Source organism: Chenopodium quinoa, unplaced genomic scaffold (genome assembly GCF_001683475.1).
Source record: "Chenopodium quinoa cultivar QQ74 unplaced genomic scaffold, ASM168347v1, whole genome shotgun sequence".
Taxonomy (NCBI): Eukaryota; Viridiplantae; Streptophyta; class Magnoliopsida; order Caryophyllales; family Amaranthaceae; genus Chenopodium; species Chenopodium quinoa.
The window spans coordinates 1,249,913-1,267,952 of record NW_018745003.1 but is presented as its reverse complement, the minus strand read 5'-3'; the positions used below and the strand labels follow the sequence as shown (position 1 = coordinate 1,267,952).

The 18,040-nt window shown below is 35.5% G+C and overlaps 1 protein-coding gene and 1 long non-coding RNA gene across 2 annotated transcripts; one reads left to right on the top strand and one right to left on the bottom strand.

Annotated features, from left to right (window-relative positions):
• Positions 1–44: 44 nt before the first annotated feature.
• LOC110708115 lies at positions 45–2,793 on the bottom strand. Its single transcript, XM_021886224.1, has 3 exons — positions 2,296–2,793; positions 455–640; positions 45–323 (listed from the first exon to the last, which is right to left on the bottom strand). The coding sequence occupies exons 1-3, from the start codon at positions 2,791–2,793 to the stop codon at positions 45–47; spliced, it is 963 nt and encodes a 320-aa protein (XP_021741916.1).
• A 13,319-nt stretch (positions 2,794–16,112) lies between these two features.
• On the top strand, positions 16,113–17,375 carry LOC110707771. The gene is made up of 2 exons (XR_002508587.1): positions 16,113–16,489; positions 17,119–17,375. It is a non-coding gene; the product is annotated as an uncharacterized LOC110707771 (long non-coding RNA).
• Positions 17,376–18,040: the final 665 nt, after the last annotated feature.

Here is an 18,040-nt window from a genome sequence, read left to right as displayed (position 1 = left end):
AAATTCATTTGATTATAAACTTAGTATGCTCACTTCTCTCAAGTTCATCGCTCTATACAAGCATGTTCTGCAAGTCTAACAATCCGGGTGTTTTGAGAGCTGATGTTCAAAGAACACCTAACATGTCGTTGATGCTTCGTCTTCACCAACTTGCCCACCACCTCTCCTTTCGACCTGATGTCAAAGTCCAATATCAATGGAACACCTTCAGCCTTATCGGAGACCACAAAACCAGCACCAGCCCCATACAAAGGAACCTTCCTTCCTTCGACGTTTACATGCACTGTTCGCCAGCTTTGTTTGGGTTGATAGTATGGATCCAACTATACGTACACCACAAATTAAGTCATGTAAGTTATATCTTACGTACACACAATGGCAAAACTGACTCGTATCCAATCTAGATTACCCGGCCTAAAAACAAGAATCCTTAAACAAAGCAAAGCAATCTTACCTGACCGGAAGCAATAGTGAGATCATAATAACGAAGGTTGATAGTAGAGCAGCTAACATGGATGCCGAAAAAAGTAGCAGGGTTATGCACTCTCATTCTCAACGAACAATTAATTGTCAATATCTTGCTTGGTACTCCTGTAAGATCTGATCCTTCCCCAAAATAGAAATTATGTACAGTCACATCCTACATAATGTTTTAACAAGTATTAGAAATATATTAAGATAACAACTATCAAAGCAGTAGATTATATCAAAGAAATATTTCGTATATGCATACTTTCTCTGTCTCTTAAAGTTTGCCACATTTAACTTTTTAAGTCGTCCCTAAAAGATTACTCCATACTAGGTGTATTATAGCTTATATTATTAACTAGCCTTATTTCAGTTACTCGTACCCATACTGTCTTTTAATAATGGCGGTATGAAAGTTATTAGCCTTATTAGAGAGTTAATTAATCCCATAAACTTGTTTGTTACTAAATTAAAGCACGTAAGTTTGTCACTCAAATTTACGTACCAAGCAAGAATTTTTCTGTATGCAGTAGTATTAGGAAGAAGTAGCTAGTGATTTACAGTGTGTTTGGATAGATTAGGGGGGAGGAAAAGAAGGGGTGGGAAGGGAAGGGGAGGGGAGGAAGAATGAAGAGTTTTCCTTTCAAATCTCTTCATTGTTGGAGAGATCAATTTCTTGCAATTCTATCCCTCCATTTTTTTCCCCCTCCAATTCTCTTCCTCCCTCATTTGCTATCCAAATGAGAGATTATCTATCCCTTAATTTCTCTTCCCTTTCTTTCTCTCTATTTCCTTCAATCCAAACAAAGTGTTAGTGGAGGTAATTTAATCTTTTGGCATTATCGTATAAATTTCAGGTGAGCTTTCTCACCCACTTCCTCTCTTTTCTTTTCTTTTCTTTTCTTTGTTTTTTTATGAAGTAATACAGTTTATAGTACATAATTTCATGGAATAAAAAGGCGGATGATTTTATTGGCGTAAATTTAGTAACATATAGGCCAAAATACACAACTAAATGCTTTTCCATGTCACTCTAGTCATCCTTCTTTTTTCTATTTAGCTAAAAAAACACTTTGATGTCTTTTACATCAACATTCAAAAGGCACATAATCCCCGAAAAAAGAAAGACAAAAATGATACTCCATACTAAACTTGCCTTTTTACCAGAAACAACATTCACAAATATACAATTTCAATGACGTGATAAACTTGAATCATATAATATATGTTGGGAAGGTTCATAAATTTTTTGTTTCATGCAAAATAATTAACATGCCTAAATCGACACGTTGCTTATAAATTCACACGAAGTATAAAAAAATAAATGATGTATTTTTTAAAATCGATTTTTGATTAAACTTTTCAAATCAAAAAATAGTTTTGGTTGGATTCTTCTTCATAAGATAGATCTTACACTGTTATCAACCTACACACATTAATTAACTTTTAATATAATTTTCTCTAATGACCCTTGCTAACGAACGTCTTCGGGCGTTGAATAAGCATTTAAAATATTTCTTAAAAATGATATTAATTTGGGAATGCATGTCAAAATCACGGGTCGATCGATGTAATTAATGCTCATTTTAATCTAATATTTCTACTTCAAGTTTTCTTATCCACACCTCCAAGACGTTCGTTAGCTTTTGCCTTCACTAAATTGCAATGTAGGTCTCAAGAATCATGACTATTTTCCAAATAATCTAAGTGCAACCTAACTTAATTAATTACCGAGGTGCATGATTTTTATGATTTAAGTGCATGCATGTTTATTAAAAAAAAATCTAAATTAATGAATACGTACATGCATGAATAAAAACAATTTACCTTGAGAAAAACTTGTGCACTAAAAGGCCTGCTTGCACCCCAAACAATAAAACACCCCACCATAAAAATGAACCCTAAAAACAACATCCACATAAAAAGCTTACAACTCCTAGACAACTCTTCCCCCTCTTGATCCCTCCACCAATTCACATACACCTCCGCCTCATGGCGACGTCCCGAAAGCAATCGTACCCTATCCCTCTCCCTCCTCTTCCGGCGGTACCCTTGTATCCCACTCACACGACTCGTGGCAGGGGACCTCGACTGACGACTAAATATAGAAAGCAATGACAATGCATCCGATGGGCTCCGGTACCCCACGGGGGTGTTAGCCGCCTGTATCGCGGTGGCTGAGGCCGATGTCGATGACTTGTCCTCTTCTTGTGAATCACGTGAAGGACTTTGAACGTAGAAAACCGGCCTAGGTGGCTTAGGTGATGTTATTGGTGATGATGTTGCTAGGCTAGTAATATCAGATTCTGATTTTGTGTACATCATTTTTGTTTTTTGTTACAATCAAAATGTATGAAACAAAGCTATATATTTAATTAGGAGAATTAAAGGGTAGATGAGGATAATTTGGGATGTGACTAAGTAATCCACTGAAGTAATAATTTAGGTGTATTACTAGTACAAGAAATCACTACATTTTTGGTTATTGAACATGAATTATGATCAATCGGTTGAAACGCTCAAACTTTTGACTGAATTTTGGGGTAACGGATGTTTTGGTGGGTTTTATTTTTGTGTATTTGTGCTTAAATTGGGGGGATTTCGGTGGAAATGTAGTAAGTAGAAAGCATGCCTTGATTTATAGAAAATGACAATTTCTGTTGATGTATTTATTGTTTATGAGTTTTGAAATCATCTTAGATATTCTCAACAATAACTTTTTAATTCCAATGATCCTTTACATTAGAAAAAAGGCCTTCAAACTATGTTAAAATAGTTGATAGGATGGCCCAATCAAATATCTAATCTGATCCGATCTGACTTGATCTGATCTCAATTTAAATCTGGTTTGAAAATTGATGGATCCAAATATCTTACTCCATAATATAGGAAATTATGAGCAAATGTGGTGTGTATGTGTTGGGGGTTGTTACTTTTAACAAATTCTATGATTGGAATTTTAAAATACTTCGTCAAGCCGGCCCAAACCCACATGTTAATGAAGTCGAGCCTATTTGCCTAGAAATAAATTTTATTTTGTTATGTTGTGTCTATTGTGAAAAAACCTTGTATGCCACGTGTTTCAAAAAAATTATAGTCTAGTTTGACACAATATGATATTGTACAGTGTAGGTTGTAAGTTACGCATGTCTCGAGTCAAAAATTTTCTCCAAAGGTGAAATTTGAATTTTGTGAATTACGAAATTAGCCCATTTTTACGTATTTTGTGATGCAGCGTCGAAAGTTTGATTAATGGTTGGGGGATGGCATCTAAAGGTCATACAATTAGACCATATAAGACCAATAGTGCTACATAAAGGCATGTGGAAGTAGAGCATTGAGTAAATAAAAAGAGACATGAACCTGGACACCTAAATTGATAATTTAAAGATAAAGTCGATAGTTTTAACCACTCAAATAGCCTCCTGAGGTCTAGTAGGATTCATTTGAGACACCTTTACCTTTTCCAATTTTAGACAAAAAAAAAGACGAAATTGTCCAATAAATGCTATAATCCACGCTTTCGAATTTTTTTTTAGAATTTTATACCAAATTGAAGGGAATGTGAAGGATGTCCCCTGAAGTCATAAAATCGGTTTGACACCATCAAAAGGATAATAATAGGCCTACCAACAGGTCAAAAAAGTTTAGAAATTGACTTTGACTCTATTATACAGTTAGATTGAAATTTTGTTGTAGTGGTAGTCAAGGGATGTAAGAGATGGTTCAATCATCAACTTTGTATTTTAACATTGTAATAAAGTGTCTGCTAGAATCCTTCATTAGGTTAGCAAACCCAAAACATCCCATTATAATTGATGATGCATCCATTGGTGTTAAACACATCATTGCAATTGTTGATTTTGGTTGCTAACAGTAGTTCATGGTGAAATATTTGGTCTTAAAGTAACCAAAATGAAATAAGAAAACCCATCTCATGGTTCGCAAGAATAATCAATCTAATTTGTGTTATACTTATTACTAATATCATCAAAAGGACAATTATACAGGGAAAGTATGTAACAGTGTTTTTTTTTTTTTTTTTTTTTTTTTTTTTTTTTTTTTTTTTTTTTTTTTTTTTTGTAAAAAATGTAACAGAGTATATCACTTACCAAATTGCATTCGGCAGCTCCCTTATTGATTGGGGTTTCCTTGTGTTTTTTCTCTTCCTTACCTTATTACAAAAATTAATTAATTATGTGATCTCTGAATGCTAAAATGTTATTTGGATAAATCATTTAGAAAATGAAATAATAATAATCTGATATGACATAATACATGTCTTTCATACAATATGAATGCTGAAATTCACGGATTTGTTAAGAGATTACATTGGTAGATTTTTTACAAGTATTCTACTCCCTCCGTCCTTACAAGAACGACTTTTTTGGTCAAATTTTTGTTTCAAAATGTTCATCCCATTTGCATTAATATACCCTCCAATTTGCAATAATATTTGAACAAAATTAGCTTCTCCATGTAAATTTTGCTTTTTCTAAGTACTTTTATTACTTTCTCTATCTACTTTTTTACAAATCCCATGTAAATATATTTTTTCAATGTGCTTTTATTAGCTTCCCTATACATCACACTTAAATTTCTTAATACCTGTGAAAAATGCCCAAAATGATCGTTCTTTTAGGGACGGAGGGAGTATATGCTAAAATCCAGATAATAACCATCAAGAAAAGCTAACAAGATCAGACTTGTCTGCATAAATCCCATCATCGACACAGTTGATGCTCTTCCATACGTTTGTCATCCCCGTTTCTTATCCATTTTCTTGCAGTTTTTCAATTAAATGATTGCAACGGACCAAGAATTACAATGAAGCAATTCCGATCGCAATTTCTATACTACGATTCCAAGTGAAAAGAAGCGTCTAGGGCATTTTGTAAAGTAAAGATGTAAGTTAGAGTTTAGCGTTACTTGAACTGCATAATAGAAAATCTCCTTTAACAATTGAGTTATTTGCTTAGGGGCTGCTTTAATAGCTACGGAAAACTTGATAATAATACATCTAAGTTTATTTGGCTCAGTATTTTGCTCAATTTGCTCAGTGAAGAACCTAAGTTCAATGTAATCAAACTTAAGCACTTCTCATACAAGAGGTGTCAGAAATATAGCATAAAATCATCTTCGCCACTTGTTTAATTAACAAGTCAAACTAAACTAATTTGATTACTAAGTAGAAAAGATAGATTATTGTCGAAATTTTGAAAATTTGGAGTCATCAGATAGGAGCGAAAGTCTATGTTTATGACAATCATAATTTAATCCTGTGAATTATGCATTTAAAATCATCTTACGACCTCTTTAGAAATAAATAATTTTAATTGAAAAAATTAATAAGAATTAACATAGATTAATTGAAAGAAAAATAGACCTCATATAAAAGATTGATCAACATGTATAAATTCAGAACTATGCTTGTACCTTTTTTTATAAATTAATCAATGGTAAAAATTCAGAATCAAAATCATAATAATGAAAAATGATTTTAATAGTTAATTGATGAGTCATTTACTTTACAAAATGCAAACCCTAGAAATAAGTGAGACAGAAGAGGACTCGGCTTATGGGTGGTGATATAACAGAATGGTCATCAAGGCAAAGTAAATTGCGCTTATGACGAACGAGACCTTGCAAGATTTCTTCATCATTGTCCTCTTCAAATAATTCAATAGTTTGGAACTATATACGAGCATACGGCAAGCAGCAATATCTTATCCCAAGCTCATCACAAGTATAGTCGAGTCCGAAGGATGTGTTCAATTGCAATTTTCAAATTCTGTTCATGTTATGAATGATAAAATTTGCTTCATAACATTACGCTAACGTTGAGTAGCAACAATGTTGAGTAATAAGAAGCAAATATTTTCCTAAATCACAATGTGCTTCAAAATCGTTATAGACATTAAACTAGTGAAAGTTTTTGACATAAAAGTGTTGAGGTCATCAGATAGGAGCGAAAGACTATTGATTTACGATAATCATATAATTTTATCATATGAACTATGCATTTAAAATCATCATTCGACCTCTTCAACAAATACAATAAAGTTTTAAGCTAGAAGTAATACTTGCAAAATGGTCCAAAATTAACACCTTTAATCAGAGCCTCTTAAAACACAACTTTGTGCGGAAGTTTTCACAAATCACAACGAACAGCATCACCTCAATCACACTAATACAATTGATTTATGTACTTGAGCGTTACTAGACCTGCGTACATCATAGTTTCAGCCGGTCAGAAGAGCCAAAGATTCGATCTACGAGCAGAATAACACCTCCCTTATCAACTGCTTATTTTGTTAGGGGGTTGCCTGAAAAACCACTCGAAACTACAGACTTTCCTATCACTTAAAAATCACTACCTAAATTTGATTTAAAACAAAGGCCTCATAAAATAAGATTTTCAACATATCATGATTCAGACATATGCTTGTCTTTATTTAAATTCAATCATAGGCCATATAACATAAATCAACTATTACACGTCAAAAGACTACCTAAATTTGATACTGTAGAAGGACTCAGAAATGGTTAAGAGTATTCGGCAATGCGAAAAAATCGCAAATTACGACGAACGAGACCTTAATTTAAACTTCATCACTGTCCTCTTAACTTCTATTATAAACTCGGGTGTACCCAACACTCACCTACTAAACTCGAGTCAACTAAGCTAACCTAAACAAGTATAACCTATAGTAGTCAAAACATAAATAAATAAATAAATAAATAAAAAGATAAATGTTCTTTAGCGTTACTAGAACTGCGTCATAGAGAATCTCGGCAGGTCTGAAGAGCCAAAGAATTAATCTACGAGTAGAATAACACCTCCCTTATCAATTGAAATTTTATGCTAGGGGGCTGCCTGAATGACTACCCGATAATAATTAATTATCTAATTTAAATCATAATTAATGGCTCAGAATTTTGCTTAATCTGCTCAGTGAAGAACCTAAATTCAATTTAATCAAACTTAAGCACTTCTCATACAAGAGGTGTCAGAAATACAGCATTAATCATCTTTGCCATTCAATAAATTACTCTAATTAAAATCACTAATTAAAAAGATTGAAATTTTTTTGGAAATTTGAGGTCATCAGATAGGAGCGAAAGACTATTGGTTTACGATAATCATATAATATATCATATGAACTATGCATTTAAAATCATCATTCGACCTCAAAATAACTTTTAATTTAAAAAAAGAAAATAAGAGGAATTAAAATGGTCTCAGAAGGAAGGCAGTAATGTGATTGTAATCATTGGATTGGTCATACAATTTAACACATCAAATGGTTATCATCATTGACAGATCCAGAAAATTAATTAACTCAACAAAAAGAGATTAATTTGAAGAAATTACAGTTTGATTTTTACAAAGAAAGGCCTCATAGAGAAGATTAGGTGATCAACAGGTATGATTCAGACATATGCTTGTCTATTTTTGAAAGTTTAATCATTGGCCAAAAAATAAAAACAAAGTCAATTGAAAAAATTAAAAAATGCAGAAAAATTAAGAACAAAACCTAGAAATAGGAGAGAGTGAAGAGGACTCGGCTTATGGGTGGTGATATATAGAATGGTCATCAAGGCGAAGTAAATCGCGCTTATGACGAACGAGACCAAGATTTCCTCGTCATCGTCCTCTTCAATTGAACGACCAGCAAAACACAGATAAATTAGGAGAGAGAAAAACCTAAATGTCGAAAAATCGGAGGAGAGATAAAAAAAACCCTAGTTTAGATGATTTGGGGAAAATGAAGGAGGAAACTGTGATTGATGAGAAATGAAATGTGGTGAGTTTTTCTTTATAAGGGGGAGTCAGGACTGAGGAGAGTGGGGTTTATTAGGGTTTTAAATTGGGCTTTTTATTTGGGTTTCATGCGATCGGTTTCAGAAGGTATTTGGCCCATTTATTATTTAGGTTTTATTTTTATTTTTATTTTTTTGATTTCTTATTACTAAGTTTTTGAGTTGATATAAATAGAGGGTACTGAACTTTCAAAGAAGTTGCAAATCAAGTCCCAAAGTTTGAGAAGTAGCAAATAGGATAATACTCAGGTCATTTGATGTAATATTTACGGCGGTGACCTCTTAAAACCAGTTTCAGCTAAAAAAACAGAGCATTAAAAAATTAAAAAAAAAAAAAAAAAAAAAAAAAACCTAAGTTGATCATACAAACGAATAAACAACATGCAAATGAATCAATAACAAATAAATAATATTCATTATTATCAAAAAATTGTATGCCAATAATTAATTAATTAATTTTATAAAAATGCAGACCCCTTGAATTAAAAAAAGCAAATAAAAAATTGAAAACATAATACTCGTACATACTAAACCACATCGGTGAAGTTGCCTTTCATGAATAAAATTCCCAAAGTTCTTATTGAATCAAGGGGAATATATAATTCCAAATTAAAAAAAAAAAATGAATTTACTTTGTTAGAAATTTCACTTTAGAACACGCAAATTAAAATTAATTACAGCAAATGGGAAAAATTTTGAAACAGAAAAAACCCAGTTAAAGATTTTGCTCAAAAACCAAAAAATAAAAAAAATAAAAAATAAAAAAGAAGGGAAAATGGAAATTAATAATCCCACCTTTAATAGGTCTTCCATAAACAATCCCACCTTTTGAAATTTCAGAAACAATCCCACCTTTAACATGGATCTTCCACTAACAATCCTTGACCTTTTATTAGGTTTCCTGCCATGATTCAAATTTTTATTGGTTTATTTTTTTTTTTTTTATATTAAAAATTAAAATTCCCTTCTTCCCTACTCTGCTTTCCCCAAAGTTCATATTGAATCAAGGGGAATATATAATTCCAAATTTTAAAAAAAAAAATTGAAATTACTTTGTTAGAAATCTCACTTTAGAACACGCATATTAAAATTAATTACAGAAAATGGGAAAAATTTTGAAACAGAAAAAACCCAATTAAAGATTTTGCTCAAATACCAAAAAAAAAAAAATGGAAACTAATAATCCCACCTTTAGTAAGTCTTCACTAAACAATCCCACCTTTAACATGGATCTTCCACTAACAATCCTTGACCGATTTTATTAGGTTGCCTGCCATGTGTCAAATTTTTATTGGTTTATCTTTTTTTTTAATATGAAAAATTAAATAAAAATTATCTTCTTCCCTACTCTGCTTTCCCTACCCTGGCAGCCCCATTCCCACCCGCTTTCCCCTTCCACGACGGCTTCGTCATCCGCCATCTCCTTCTTCGCTGAAACCCTCTCGCAAGCTGCCATCTCCTCCCTCGCTACAACCCTGGAACCCTTTCGCAAGCTGCCATCTCCACCCTCGCTGCAACCCTCTTGCAACCACCCAAAAACAATCCAATCAATTAAACAAAAAATTAACAACAATAGATCTAAATCAAACCCTAGAAAAAGGGAAAAATCAGTTATCGGCATCAGCGGAGAAATGGCGACGAGAGAGGAGTTCTAAGGGGTGGTTAATGTGTTTTCAGGCCTGTGATTGGATTTTTTAGGGCTAGCCACCTAGGTGGGGTTTTTCGGAGCTGGGGTGGATGTTTCAGGGTTAAGGGTTGAGTTTTCAGGGGGGGAGGAGTTTTTTGGGGTTGTGGGTGGAGTTTTCGCGGCTGTGGTGGAGTATTTCGGGGCTGAGGGTTGAGTTTTCAGGGTCGGGAGGGGTTTTTTCGGGGCTGTGGGTGGAGTTTTCGAGGCTGTGGTGGAGTATTTTGGGGCTAAGGGTTGAGTTTTCAATTCACAGCTAAGTGGGGTATTTCGGGGCTGGGGGTAGAGGCTTTCAGGGCTAGGGTTGAGTATCGGGGCTAAGTGGTATTTTTCGGGGTTAGGTGGTGTTTTTCGTGGCATGGGGTGGTGTTTTTTAGGGCTGGGTGGTGTTTTTCGTGGCTTAATGTGGTGTTTTTCAGGGCTAAGCTAGGTGGTGTTTTCGAGGCTCAATGAGATTTTTCAGGGTGGTTGGAGTGTTTCGTGGTGGGTGGGGGTGAGGATGGCCATGGCATGGTTGCAGTTTAGGTGGCAAATGGGTTTTCGAGGTGGTGTTATGGTGGTGGATTGGTGGCCTAAGAAGAGAGGCAGGTAACTCATAGCAAGCAAGAACATGGGAAGCCATAGCTACAAGGATAGAGTAAATAAAAATTAACTTCTGCGATTGAGAAAGCCGGATAGCATTTAAACAATTAATTCTTCCTATAATTTTGTTGATGGTGAATTGGAAGTGGCCTTTCTTTTTGCCGACGAAATCGATTGGAGCCCCCAGATTGAACACCTGAACATGTTTCATTTGTAATATTGATTTGAAGCTTTCCTAAGTAGAGGTACAGATATTTGGGCTAAACTTAATCAAGGATTTTGACAAGTTTATCTCTTCTCTTGAAATCTTAATAAACCGTTAAATGATCTGCATGATATTAGTACAAGAAGCAGACGTTGCCCGTAAAAAGATGAGTGCGTCATCTGCAAAGAATAAATGCAAGATACTAGGACTTGTTCTGGATAGCTTGATTCCTTGAAATAGCTTCAAATCTTGTCCCACATGCAACATACGAGAGAAAATATCCATGCAAAATAGGAAAAGATACGGAGAGATGGGATCTCCCTGACGAAGACACATTGTGGTTTAAAGGTGTCCGATGTAGTACCATTGATCAAGGATTTGTAAGAAACCGTGGCGAGGCATTGTTGGATCATCTGTAGCCATCGTTCCGGAAACCCGTAGGCTTTTAAGACCTGCAAAAGAAAACTCCAGTGAACTCTGTCATACACTTTACTCATATCAATTTTGATCGAAGCAAGCCAATCAGAGCCAGTTTTAGAACAATTGATTTTCTCCATTAATTCATGGCTCAACTAAATATTATCCGTCATAACGCGTCCTTGTACAAAGGCGTGCTGAGAATCTGAGATGAGAAGAGGAAGATACTGACACAATCTGGCCACCTGGCGCTTAGAAGCGCACTTATACACTGTGTTACAAAGACTAATCGGTCGTAAATGCCCCATCTCTGTCGGGGTACCATTCTTAGGAATCATAACAAGGAGGGACTCTCCCACAACGTCCCAGTGAGATTTGAAAAATTCGACTGTAATTCCGTCTGGACCCGGAGACTTATAGTTCCCTAAAGAAAACATTGCAATTCGAATCTCAGAAGCAGAGAAGGAACGTTCCAAATTAGCGAGTTGAGAGGAATTGAATCGAGGGAGATCTAATTCACGCAGAATAGTGTCAATTTCCGGATCATAAAGAGGCATGCATTCACTTTTAAAGGTTTTCTTTAGAGATTGCACAACAACACGTTGAACATCCGTCTGGCCATGCTGGAGAACCCTTTGGTCATCAAGTAAGGAACTTATTTCATTCTTCTTCTGTCGACTTTTGACCTTTGAGAACAGCAATTTGGACGGGCAATCACCTTTAAGTATCCAAATTTTTCTTGCAGTGTTGGCTCCAAAATTGCAGCTGCAGTAAAATACTGTCCTTTGATGTTACTATATTGGTCATATAGTGAGAGGCAGTAGTAATCGACTGGATTAACTCTCCCTCATTGGAAAGATCCCTCGAATTTTTTTTCCAATCAACGCCCCAAAACTTCTTATTGTTGAGACACCAATTCCTAACTAGGGACTTGACGTGTTGTAGATTCTTTGAGAGAATGAACATTGGTGAGCCAGAGATGTGTCTTTGCCAAGTAGTAAGGACAAAGTCATGTATATCCTGATAATCTAGACACCAGTTGTCCAGTTGATAAAGATGATTTGACTGTTGCATAAATGGAGAGTCATCAAAGAAAATAGCAGCATGATCAGAGATGAGAATCGGTTGATTGAGTAACCGACTATCTGGATAGTTATGAAACCAATTAGAGGTCATATAAGCCCGATCCAGACGCTGTAAAATGAGTTAATCAGCATCCCTATTATTCGTCCAAGTATAGGGAGGTCCTTTAAAGGTGTAGCAAGTAAACTAGATTTAAGTCTAAAATCAATAAAGGAATCCCAACCCTTAATGACATTTGACCCACCCAATCTATCGTAATGGTGCTCTATTTGATTAATATCTTCAATAATCAAACAATTAGGAGCTATAGCAAGTAAATCAAGAACTAAACCCCAAACTTGAGGTCTATCTTCTACAACAGGAGCACCATAAACAAACATCACACATTTACTATTTCCATTAGTAAGTTTTATATTACAGAGTACAACATTTGAACAACAAAAACGCAAGAAACATCTTCCAAACCATAACCAAAAACCACTAAACCGCCGCTAGTTCCTACCGAATCAACCCTAAAAACCGACGTAGGACTAGAACTACTAAGTAAGCTAGTCACAACTGAAACGGAAACTTTAGTTTCACATAGAAATAAAAAGTTAGGAGCAAAATAGTGTAATAACCAAAAAACATAGGTAAGCTTAGGAGAAGCTTGGTCATTTAGTCCCTAACAATTCCAAGTCGTAATCTTCATAAAACCTAAGGAGGTTGTGAAGGGCCAGCCGCCGAACCAAGGTCGCTTGAGAAACCAGAAGCTGAAGTACCAGAACGTGCACTCCCTTACAAGCAGGTGCGTGAACCTAAAGTAGAAGGCAGAGTATCCACCTTTTGGAATTTAAGAGTAGAAGTAACCCAACAATCTGTGCGGTTTCTTTTGCTTTGAGTATGAGGCTTATTTACTTTATTAAATTCAGCATTCAAAAAACCATGAAAAGAAGCACCATGGGACCCCAAGTCTGCAACTGTCGATATATCAGAGTAACATTTCTCCTGTGGGAAAGATCGTCGAGGTGGAGATGGGAAAAAGGAGTAGGCACCTTTACTGTATAAATTCAGGTTCCTAATTTTCTGACGATGCTTTTGAGACCAACATGAACCTGCATACCCAAAGAAAGGTAATTGATCATTAGACCTACAACTGTTGAAGGGAGTCTGCCTACTACGTTTCCTAGGCCTGACCAAGTCACTAGGTGGAGAATGACGCTTTAAATGTGCAGCAGTAGCAGCCCTAGAATGCAGCCAAGTAGTTGCGGCTTTCGTGTGCAGCCCAAAAGACGAGGCAGAACCTGCCGCATAAGCACACCAGGTATCTTCATCAATTGTAGAAAGTGTCACAAATTGAGACTCTACCTCAGTATCCATTGGAGACGAAGAATCAGACGCCTCGGAAATTGGAGGTAAATCATTAGAGATGGTCTCCGAGGTGTCGGTTAAGAAACTCTCCTCCAATGCAGCCGACATACAAAAACCTCCACCAAAGTTGGAATTAGAGCGAAGTGAAGTAAATTGAGCATACGGATCACCACAAAAACCCTGTTTTGCTCAATATTAGCAGCTCTATTCTCTTCAATAATAACAGCAGCCCTATTTTCCTTAATAAACCTAAAGGACAACGGGTTATGATACGACTCCCGAAGTGGTGGGATCCGTCTCACAAGACGTGAAAGAGTCCGAGCCCTGCCAGAAGCAGAGCCTTCAGAAATAGAAGGCGTGATTACACCTTGAGCGTGTGTAATGCAACCATTTTGATAGACGCCATTAATAGGAATAAAATCGGGCTCAATGTTGTCGCTATTATCCTCATTAGGATCATCCACATTCACATGACCATTAGGCAAATTGTTACCCCCTGGCCCTGGCCCTGGTGAATCAAAATCCGAATTATCAGGCTCATTCCCATCATCAGAGTCCAGATTATCATCACCATTGTCATCATTATCCGGAGGTTCCTGGTCGTCATCATTATCATCATGATTCTCGTCATTATTATCATCAAAATTCTCATCATTATCATTCGGATTAGCATCATTATCAGCATCATTATTAAAACCATCATTATCATTATCCAAATTATCATCACCACCATTACCGGAACTATCATCATTATACTCATAGTCTTGCGCCAAAACAACATGGTTGACTCTTGTGTTACGAGTTCTGAAATTTTCTTGAGTTCCTTCCACCATATTCGTATATAAGGGTCTATTACTTGGAGCATAAATCACAGTCATCCCTTGAGATTCAAAGGTCTCCATTCGAGCATGAATTCTCCGAGCAGCCACATAATCTGAGCACTCGCAAATTTCCGTATAATGACCGATACACCCACACTTCTTACAAAACTTAAACACTCCTTCATATCTAAAATAAATCCATATAGGAGCAAATTCACCAGAAACAAAACACCCAGGTATTAAAGGTTTGGAAAGGTCCAGTGGCGTATCCAGGATTTCCGAACTGTGGGTTCGAAATCTTAAAAAAAAAACGATGATCATATATTGATTAAAAATTCAATACATAAATTCAATTTTTTATTACAAATGGATGGATTACACAATAAAAAAAAAAAACTTCTTCTAGTTAATCATCAATTATAATCATAGTAACAAAAGCTCTACAATCTACAATAATACACAAAATACACAATTAATTATCAATTTAAATCACAAGTCCCCAATAAACACAAATTTGACAATATAAACTTCTTCTAATTATCAAATTTCAATTAACAAAACAAGTAAAAATTTATAATTCTAAGTTTCTAACTTCTAACTTTCTACAATTCAATTTCTCAACAATTCAAGAATTCAACAATATATCAAAACCATAAACCAATTTAAAAAATAAAACAAGCAAACCAAGATTAAGAATTAATAGGAGTAGACTAGTAGAGGAATAAGAGATTAAGAGGACTCACAATTGTAGAACTAGAAGAACTTGAAATCTGAACTCAGAAGAGTAGAAGACAGAACAGTCGTGAGTCGTCCCTCGTCCACTCGTCCGTGTCTCCGTCACTTCGTGTGGACGTGAGGTGGTCGCCGGTCAGTGTCTCGGTGTGCGGTGCCGCGGCGGCTAGTGGCTACTGGCTAGGGTCATAGGGTGTCAAGCAAGGTTAGGGTTTTGGTGTTTGGGAATTTGGGGAAAAATGTCTGATGTTTGATTTTTGAAATATGAAATATTGAAATGTGAATGTAAGGAGTAAAAGAAAAAAAAAAAAAAGTACAAAAAAAAGAGGGCAGTAAGAGTCGAACCTAAGACCTAATATATTAAAGGGGCGCGCTACTCTATTATTCTGAGAATTACCAATGCACCAAACTTACCCGTGTGATAATTATTCTCACAAAAATTTCTTTTAAACCTTTTTTTTTAAAAAAAAAAATTAAAATTTATAATTTTTTTCCAAAAAGTCTGTGGGTTCAATGAACCCCCTTGAACCCCCTAGATCCGCCCCTGGGTCCACCATAACCTGGCCACGAAACTCCGGCTCCTCCGACAGCCCATCCCCATCATATTCGAGTGTTTCAACCAACCCTACAAGTTCTAAGGTTTTGACAGCCCACTCCAGATCAAGATACCCTAGAGGAAGGCTGTAAACACGAATCCATAGCCTAGTCATATCGAAATTAACAGAAACAGGAACAGTATAACGATTACACCTACAAACATTGCAAATTCTACCATCCAAAACGAAGGTGTGTTGCTCAAGTAAGGCCTCTACGTCTCAGTGGCGGAGCCAGGATTTTCAACTTGGGGGGACAAAATGCTTAACTTACAAAAAGCTTAACAAAAAAAAAAAACAAAAAAAAAAACTCACACACAAATTGGTTAATACTTAATATTAAAATTTCAAAATACAAATATATACTTAGTCATACAATTCAAAATGATGAAAAAAATTACATAAACATTACATTAAAATTACAAGTTCATTCTTCGAGTCTTCATACTTTGAAATCGATCAATAATCTTTTCGTCGGAAACTCGTAAGAAGACATCCTTCTCAATAAAAGTGACCAAACAATCATTCATAAGTTGATCACCCATGCTATTTCGCAACTTGTTTTTGACACATGTCATTGCAGAAAACACTCTTTCAACACTTGCCGTGGCAACGGGAAGAATCAACATCAACTTGATAAGCAAATGAATTGTCGTTGCCATAATGTTTATTCTTTTTCCCGGATCATGAGGAAGAAGTTCAACATCGTACACCGAATCTTCCTCTAATGGTACATTACTATTACTTGAACCACCCATTTCCATACTATTTTCTTGACTTTGAGGGGAGCTAAATGAAGGTGAGTTATTGGACTCATTTTCATTGAGTTTCGTTCTTTTAAACAAGAATTGTCGAAGATCGGGTTGTTTAGTTGCCTTTGATTTGTTTGAATTTGGTGAATCGTTTGACATTTCCTAATTAAATCGAAAATTATATATCAATTTCCACAAGACCACAATCCACATCATTACATAATAACAAAACCTAAGAGGCTAAGATTTTAAATTTCTAATTCAACTACACATTTCAATAATTTACAATAATTAATAATTTAAATTCACATTTCACAAAAACAACCAAAAACTCTAACAGGGGAAACAATCAAACAAATATAAATCAATAATCATTTATCAATTCAAATTATTCAATAATCAATACCCACAAGGCCACAAATGACAAATTCACAATAAAAATATAAACAATTAAACAATTAAACATTTAAACAAGTAATAAAAATATGAAATTCAGAATTTCAGATTTACTGTAAATTTAAACAATTAAACATTTAAACAACAAAACAAGTAATCAATTATTCAATTAATCATACATTCATTGATTCATACCTCCATTGAAATCCAGATTTACAGCAAATGTGTTATGCTTATGCATATGACGAAGTCACGAAGACACGAAGTCACGAAGGACGAAGGCTCAAGGGCGGCTGTTGAACCTCGTCACTGCTGCGAACTGCCGGCGAACGGTGGACGGCGTCACGGCGAGCCGGCTAGGCGACAGGCGAGGGCGAATCGAAGAGAGAGAAATTGAAAATTGAAAAACTTAGGGTTTGGCTGGCAAATGTCGCAACAGAGCACTGTAATTGCATTTTTTTTTTTAAATTTTTTTTTTTTAATTTTTTTTTTTGAAAATGGGGGGACAAGTGTCCCCACATGTCCCCTTCTAGCTCCGCCCATGCTACGTCTGCCAAGTTTGAGCATGCAAAAATAAAGTAACTACCAGTACGATGAACAACAATATTACCTCGTGTGAGCCATTGAGTGTCGACCATCTGTTGAACAATCGTGCGGCGTGGAGGATTGGACCCAAAGAAACGCCCAATAACAGCTTTGTTCCAATCAATATTAGTAACAAAATTCTCCAAAGGTTGATTTAAATACACCCCCATTCGATACACGGTCCAATGATTGAAATGAGCCATTATAAAGGGGCAACAAAGGACAGTATTAAAGGAGAAGAGTTAAAGAAAGGAACAAGAACAAAGAACTTTGAGAAAATGGAATAAAGAAAGAAAGCTTAATTCGTTGGATTGTAAAAAAACCAAAGTAAATCCTCAAAGAGTAAGAAATACTAAGCTTAATTGCATGCCCTCCACATGTTGTTCAAGGGTAACAAAAAAGTTGAGTAAGCTTAGAACAGTGGGGTAAGTGAAGAACAAGGCCTTGTGCACTACGTAGAAGCTTGAAAAAGAGAAATTTGCAGATTAAAATCCTTAAAAGGATTAAGTGGTTGGTAAAAACGGTTGCTTGGCTCACAATTAATTGTA

Coding starts and splice junctions, on each gene's coding strand:
- LOC110708115 (XM_021886224.1), bottom strand. CDS start 2,793: ATGATGTACACAAAATCAGAATCTGATATTACTAGCCTAGCAACATCA. Junction 641..2,295: donor GTGCACAAGTTTTTCTCAAG/GTAAATTGTTTT, acceptor AACATTATGTAG/GATGTGACTGTACATAATTT. Junction 324..454: donor TCACTATTGCTTCCGGTCAG/GTAAGATTGCTT, acceptor GTGTACGTATAG/TTGGATCCATACTATCAACC.